At 33.6% G+C, this 7829-nt stretch overlaps 1 protein-coding gene across 1 annotated transcript; it reads left to right on the top strand.

The window, feature by feature from the left end:
* The first annotated feature begins 242 nt into the window (after window positions 1–242).
* LOC144838229 (carboxypeptidase D-like) lies at window positions 243–6687 on the top strand. Its single transcript, XM_078693580.1, has 11 exons — window positions 243–268; window positions 618–769; window positions 1075–1114; window positions 1924–2006; window positions 2666–2842; window positions 3530–3738; window positions 4333–4485; window positions 5027–5321; window positions 5831–5970; window positions 6218–6323; window positions 6533–6687. The coding sequence occupies exons 1-11, from the start codon at window positions 243–245 to the stop codon at window positions 6685–6687; spliced, it is 1536 nt and encodes a 511-aa protein (XP_078549706.1).
* The last annotated feature ends 1142 nt before the right edge of the window (window positions 6688–7829 follow it).

Here is a 7829-nt window from a genome sequence, read left to right as displayed (position 1 = left end):
TAATGTTTCTTTTTCTACTTGTCTAAATATCTTGTTTCTGTCATGTTCTTACAGTATGTTCCCTACAATGTTCATTGTATCTGAACTTGATCTGGGATTCTCTGTAACGTTTCTTTTTTTAAAACAAACAATTCCTTGAGGTATACCATGATGGTGAATGGGGGACAGTTTGCAAGAAACAGTTTTCGACCGTAACGGCTGCTTCAATCTGTAGACAGTTGGGGTACCCAGGTGTTTATCAAATGCTAAGTAAACAAAAACAAGCCAGGTAAGTTGGTTTTACAATTAGAATATTCACAAGATACAACAAGAACAATTTCTTTTCGTAAAAATACAAAGAAATGTTGGTGGTTGACAGCAATTCCGATTTAAACTGTACTATTATTAGGCCCCTATGCATTCTGCTAGTTTTAAGGTTCAGTCGGGGGAAATGGTACAACTGAATTGTTTACATTACAAAATTTCTTAGAGAATAGCATATCCAAAATCGACAAAAATCGAGCTTAGATAGACGCGTGTAGACGATGGAAGCCTGTAGAATTAGCAGTTGCCAAGAGATCATAATTGATAACATTCAATCAAATTACAAATTAATCTGTGTTATTAATTCTACATAGACGAGGTATGCGAACAAATGTTCCAGAGAAGGTTTGGTTGGGAGAACTAAGCTGCGATCTAACTGATGAAACCATCGATGATTGTAGCCATGATGTGTGGGGTGAAACGGACTGTAAACACTCCTACGACGTGGGCCTATCGTGCTTCAGAGGTGCGTGAAATTCAGTTATAATCTAGACATAGGAAGTAGTTAATAGTAATGTTTTTACACGAAATTAGGAAGATAAATTTGTTTTCTTAATCACAAATGAAATGTCTAGAAAAATATATATCTACATTTTTTTCAAAATATGATCAATACGTTTTTCCAAAAATAATATACATATGAAATCGTGCTCATGATATGGTCGGATTTGTTGGTTTAAATTAAACAATTTTAACTTTATATTCACTTGCAGACAATTAGGCCTATATTTATTTTTATAATCATAATCTGCTTTCCTTTTATTTTCACAGCTTGTCTTGAAGGCGAATTCGGATGCGTCAGTGACGGAAAGTAAGGTTCATTATTTTTGGCAGTTTGGAAATTTAATTTTTCCGGTTAAGCTTGTTTCCTACCTCTTTAGCTACTCGTCTGTGAAAACGCACATTCACGCACGCCAGCACAGACGCGTAGTGGAACCATGCTTTATTATCAACTTACTCTGCCAACGAATAAAACACTGTGCTTATCTGATTCATTATACGTTTTATTTGTAAAATAGCATAATTATAGGTCTAACGATAGCCACGATTCAGAGGAAGAAACACTAAAAACTATAGGCCTAATAGAATTCATATTTTTTTTTATTGTATGTTGATTTAATATAAGTAGCAAATCTTTGGTGAAGGGCATTGTTTCTACCATATGCTGATGGGCCATCAAGTATTCCTCCTTGTTTTTTTACTGCAATGCATTCAGATTGAAGTAGCATCTTTGTTAAATAGTTTTCTAAGAAACTCTTAAAATCTTAAAAATAAAACTCCATGTAGTCAAGAAGATTTCTATTCGATTTATAACCTAAAGAAGTTGGAAATAACCTGCCCTACATGTATACAAAAATGAAAGTACCGCCTATATGAAAATGATTTGAAATTAGTATTTCTAATTTTAGTTTTTCTCAGTACAATTATTTGTATCATTTCATTTCATTAAAAAATAAAATTATGTGCCTTTAGGCCTAAGGTAGTTGCAAAAGATATGCCCACCGGGACACAGTCTACAGTTAGCATATTAATACTGAGTATCATGCATTGTTATAATATAATTTAATTACGTTTTTGTAATTCACTCAACGTTTATAACCGTAATGGTTTCCTCAACAGATGCATCGACTCAAACTTAGCATGCGATGGTTCACCAGATTGCAGTGATGGGTCTGACGAGGCTATATGTGAAAGAACAAGAAGTAAGTCACATTTTCAGTTATTTTTTAAAAATTATTTTAAATCAACTAAGCCTAACAGAAATAAAAAGCTCCACTAAATTATATTAGTTTAAAAAGCTCACAAACGAATATATAGTATACAGTAGAACCATATTAACCAGCATGGAACTCCTTAACAGTTTCCAAGTTTTTGTCAAAGTGATTAACCATGTCTTTCTCTCTGTTCGTTTCACGGAGAAAGTTTCCCAACTTAATAGGGGCGTTCCCGAATAGGCGTGTCCCTAAAGATGGATTTTATTGTTTTATTGCTGGATTTCTTATATACTGTATAATGTAAAGATGTATTGTCCCCCTGAAAAAATATTTTTTTAAATTGTTTTTGTTGAATATGTCATTTTATTGTCACATACTAGTTATCCACTTTGAACAAAAATGGAATCGAACAAAAAAATTATTTACCTGAAAAACTGTAATTTAAAGCAAATTGGCTGCCAGCCAATGGGTTTTTGGTTGAATTTGACCATTAATTTGGTCATTTTATATGAGAAAAATGTTTTGTTTTGTTTTTTTTTTCACGGAAGGAATTAACTTTATTAAAACTACAAAATAACCTATTCAAAGTCTAATTTAGTTAATCTTCATCTTTAATGTAATTATTATTATTTCATTTGTTCTTGCAGATCGTACGTCATTCCATGAATTCCGTTATCATGATTCAAACGATATCAGAATCTTTTTCCAGAATCTCACGACAGCTTATCCTAATATTACCAAGATGTACAGTATCGGACAAAGTGTTGACGGAAGACAGTTGTACGCATTGGAAATAAGCAACAATGTTGGTGTACACGAGATTCGTACGTTATTTTACAATTTTTTAAGACACTCCTCAGTGGAGACTCCTATTTAAATGCATTTAAATAATGGTTACCAAACTGACAAGCGCTTGCTTCTTTTGGTATACTATTAAATATTGTAAATGTAATTGTGAATTGTGAATACATAAATGTGTATTATGATGGGATAATGGGATAATTTCATAACAACGAGAGGAATATGACGTGTTTTAAAACTGCTGCCAAACCATTAAAGGAACACTTTATTCGATCACCTTAATCATTTTTCTACTGTATATAACTTAAAATAATACAGATTTTTTAGTATCTTTTTAGTAGTCTTATTAACAATTTTTGTCCTAGACGTAAAACGTTATTTGGATTTTAAGAATAGCAAAAATCTATAAATTCATTATAATATCCAGTTATACCATATTTACTTTAATTAATTTTAAGACGACTGCCTATGTATAATATACAGTATTCAAGACAGAGTAGGCCTATCAGTGTTTGCCATAAGTGCAGGGTACAATAAACGACATATTCAGCGGATGTACTTTTACTTACCATTGTTTGTTAATGTGTATAATAAATTTAAGATGTTAATATTTAACTTATATTCAATATAACTAGTAACGTTTCATTCAACAAATTATAATAAAATCTTATGACTCTGTACTTATAACTTATCAATTTATTTGTTGACAGTTGAACCAGAATTTAAGTATATTGCTAACATGCACGGAGACGAGGTAACTGGACGCGAGTTGATCTTAAAGTTAGCTGAGTACCTTTGCAATGAGTATCATGCTGGTAATGCCACTATTAGGTATCTTGTCGACCACACCCGGATCCACCTGCTTCCAAGTCTCAACCCTGATGGCTTCGAGAAGGCCTTCCAGTTCTACAAAGAATTCGTAAGAAATAATAATCACCGGTATTATCATCTAAATGATCATAAATTCAATGTACATTTATTTAGCAATTACGTGGATCTTACCAAGAACATGTATTTTTTCTTTAGTTCTGAGACCCTTTACAAAATGCTCAACCGCGTAGGCCTAAAAAAATCTTCATTTGGTTTGAGGAATGTTCTCTTCTAATAAATTATTAAATAGATACTGCAACCGACCCAACAATTACGATACAATACGATATTATTTATTGTCATTTTAACAACGAGGTACAAATGAAATTTGGTTGGTTGCGGATGCGTGATGTGTGTATGAAAAAACATGTAACAAACGCGCGTACAGATGAAGTGTGATGATGAGTGATCTCGATGTTAGGTACTTTAAAACCAATCCCCATGACAAATATATTAAATCTGTTTGCAAGAAATAAAATGGTATAGCGACTTGTTCATGTAACTATACCATGCATCAGTGGACTAGATTGAAACTAAGCCAGAATAAGAACTTTTTGTACCTAACGTTTGCACCAAAATCATAACTCTCAAGGTCGACTAAATTATTAAATATTGTCTATGATATTTAATGTTTTAATTTCAGGATATGGTTATTGATGCCTATGGTCGTGAGAATTTGCATTCTGTTGATTTAAACAGGAACTTTCCGCGGCTAAATACAATTATGTATCGAAATGAAATTATTGGTGGCAAAAATCATCATCTGGGGTACGGCAAAAATACGACGAATTATGTGGTAAATTAATTTTGTTTTTTTAATGATTTGTATGCAAGCACACGCAACTTAGGACTCGTTTCGGCTTAGTTGTTTTGCCAGGTTAAGTTGGTTTCCTACCCACCAAAGTTAGCGATAACTGTGCCCGTGAAACCAGCTTGCTACCCGGGTAAATAACTAAGCCTGAACGGACCCTTAGGCCTAGTTATTATCAAGCTTTCTCTACTATCTATCTTATTGAATTTGGAAAATTATCGCAATAGTTGACATGCATGTAATTGGGAACGGACGTTGTTATGATGTTATGATTTTAAGCTCTGTCTACACTATCAAACCAGTTTAACAAAAACAAAAACTGTGATGTGCCCAAATATGGTAGTGATATGACATCATCGTGTTCATTTATCAGCACATTACATAACGTTTGATTGTGTAATTATCCTGTTTGAAGTTACTGTTTATGCTTTGTGTTAATTATCAGTGCCACACAAGTTATGTTTAATGTAGCAAATGTTTTGAACTTAGAAATGTATAACTATTTGTTTTTACTATTTTTCAACAGCCTGAACCCGAAGTACAAGCTTACATTGAATGGGTTGAGGAATACCCTTTTGTGCTATCTGCCAACATGCACGATGGCGATTTGGTAGCAAATTATCCATTTGATGACGTAAGATCCTTTAACGGGCGACCATCTTATACAATGAGTCCAGACGACTCTCTCTTTAGACATCTTGCACGAACATATTCGCAATCTCACGCTACTATGTCAACTAGAACACGCGCATGCTCAATATACAGTCGTACATTTGAAGATGGTATAACCAATGGTGCGAGTTGGTATACGGTCAAAGGAGGTGAGTTCTTATTATTTAAACATATAATAATGTTGTAACCTCCTTAAGCACATTAAATATGATAATGGTTAGGCCTACTAATATATGAACTAGGCCTAGTGTTTCCTACTAATATGAACTAGGCCTAGTAACAGACTAGTTTCACGTCAGGGAGATGATGTTTGCCCAACTCTGACGTGGTTCTACAAACTGTTCAGATAGATAATTAGGCATAAAGAACAAAGTCGATTCTGATGGGAATCCTACTCATGACATCATGGCAAACTTGGCGGTTTAGTGGTTTAGTTTACTTTGTCCTCAGTTTTATCAAAAAATGTGGTGTAGGCCTACATCCGGATGTACATTGGTACAACGATGTCAAGATTTTGGCATAGCATCATCTCAATACGTCTTCTTGTAACGTTAGTTTTGGTGAGAGCCAATGTAGTAATACCGGACACAATTTTAGGTAATTCAACAAACAAAACCATGATGATAAACAATATTTATTTTGTGTATTTCCTTTAAAGGCCTTCAAGATTATGATTATCTGCACACGAATTGTTTTGATATAACGCTCGAGTTAGATTGCATTAAATTCTCGTCAGAATCGGGATTAGAAAAGGAATGGGTTGACAACAAAGATGCGCTCATTCAGTACATGTACCAGGTAAGTAAATTGTAGTGGAACATTTCCACGGTTAATTCTTTACCATTCATTAGGGGTTCATGATGTCATCAGTCGGACTTGGTTACAACAAAGTAACTTTATATTACTGTATATTACTGCTACGGTTAAAGATCATGATGATGATGATGATAGCGGTGTGTGTATTCCTTTCTGGCACATGTGATATCACATACACTAAAATAAAAAGTATGTAATATTATGTACATATTTATTTTTAACATTTCAGATTCATATGGGAGTAAAGGGTATTATAGCAAGCACTGACGATATGCCTATCAAAGGAGCGGTAGTACATGTAGGAGGACCAGGAATCAATCATGACGTCACCTCAAGTAAGTTGAATTGATTTTTGCTTTAATTGAAACAGATTTTGTTTAAATTCGCCACCATTGGTGAATGGTTAGAAATAATTTACCCATATATTTTGATCAACCATTTTAAACATTCAACATTTCCATGTTGTTACGTATGAATAAGAATATGTTAAAATGAACCATATTTATATTATATATGATTTAATATCTATATACTTTTTCTTTAGCAAAAGACGGTGAATATTGGCGTTTATTGTTACCAGGTACCTACACAATAACAGTATCGGCGGAAGGATATTTCAGCAAAGGTTTCGTGGTTGAAGTAGTAGAAAACTCGGTGACGCCTCTAAACTTTGTACTCAGTCGACGAGAGGTACCATAACAAATAGTTTTTAAAAATTGTATTATATTTGTACCTTAACATAAGATGTATGTCAATATTATATATTTCCAAAGTATATTATTATAGTTTCCTAGCTACATTTCTAAATATTTTTTATGAACCATCTTGTCTAAATTGTATGATATGAATAAATAACGTGTGTGTTATGTACATTTTTATAAAACAAAGTCTGTACGTGTTCTGATTTGATTTTAATAATAAATTTATAAACGGAATTCCCGACAAAAAATGTTGCGTTCTTCTTTTCGGGGAGGGGGATTTCTGGTTTGATCTGTATTACACTGGTCTTTAATGCAATATACCTTTCCTATTTATTTGATGTGATTGCTATTTTCACAAAACAATATTTGTTGTGATATGAGGATGTTTGTATTAGATGAGGATAGGTAAGGATGGTTGTCTTTATTACGTAATATTTTACCCTTTGACCCACATCACTCATATTCCAAGTCAATTGAATGCTTTACTACATTTTCACGTTTACAATGATTCTCTACCGGCCATGTTTAAGTAGAACATCTATTAAGGGGACACTTTTAAGAACCAACAAATTTTCCCCTTAATAGGGGTTTCCCCCCGAAGTTTAAGTCTGGAAACAGCAAGCAGGTATGGAATAGTATGCGCAACATGACAGGTTATGGAAATAAGATGGGTAATAATATTACAGCAGGAAATGGCAAAAAAATGGCGAGCGAGTTAAACTCTTTCTACACTCGGTTTGACGACAAGGACTTTAGTGCAAAAAGATCTCAAACTGTTAACGAGATAGTAGATAGCGGATTACATGACAACCCTGTGGTGGTTGACACATCTGATGTGAAGTTTATGTTTAGGAAAATTAACATTAAGAAAGCAGTAGGGCCGGATAAAGTCAGTGGAAAGGTGCTAAAAGAGTGCAATGAGCAACTCTCGCAAGTGTTTTCGTTGTTGTTCAACTGGTCACTGCGTACATTTGAAATTCCTAGAATCTGGAAAAAATCCTTAATTCACCCCCTGTCTAAGAATAATAAACCTGAAGCTCTCAATGACTATAGGCCCATTGCCATAACTGCTGTACCTATGAAATGTTTCGAAAAATTAATTAAGAATGAGATTTTAAGTGAGACTGAGAGTCTTTTGGA

This window comes from Antedon bifida, chromosome 3 (genome assembly GCF_963402885.1).
Source record: "Antedon bifida chromosome 3, ecAntBifi1.1, whole genome shotgun sequence".
Taxonomy (NCBI): Eukaryota; Metazoa; Echinodermata; class Crinoidea; order Comatulida; family Antedonidae; genus Antedon; species Antedon bifida.
This window is presented reverse-complemented; position numbering and strand designations above follow the sequence as displayed.

What these genes read in the sequence shown, in the direction of transcription:
- LOC144838229 (XM_078693580.1), top strand. Translation starts at nt 243, where the DNA reads ATGCTAAGTAAACAAAAACAAGCCAG. An exon ending in TATATGTGAAAGAACAAGAA is followed by an intron (nt 2,007 to 2,665) that starts GTAAGTCACATT and finishes TTGTTCTTGCAG; the next exon opens with ATCGTACGTCATTCCATGAA. An exon ending in CAATCATGACGTCACCTCAA is followed by an intron (nt 6,324 to 6,532) that starts GTAAGTTGAATT and finishes CTTTTTCTTTAG; the next exon opens with CAAAAGACGGTGAATATTGG.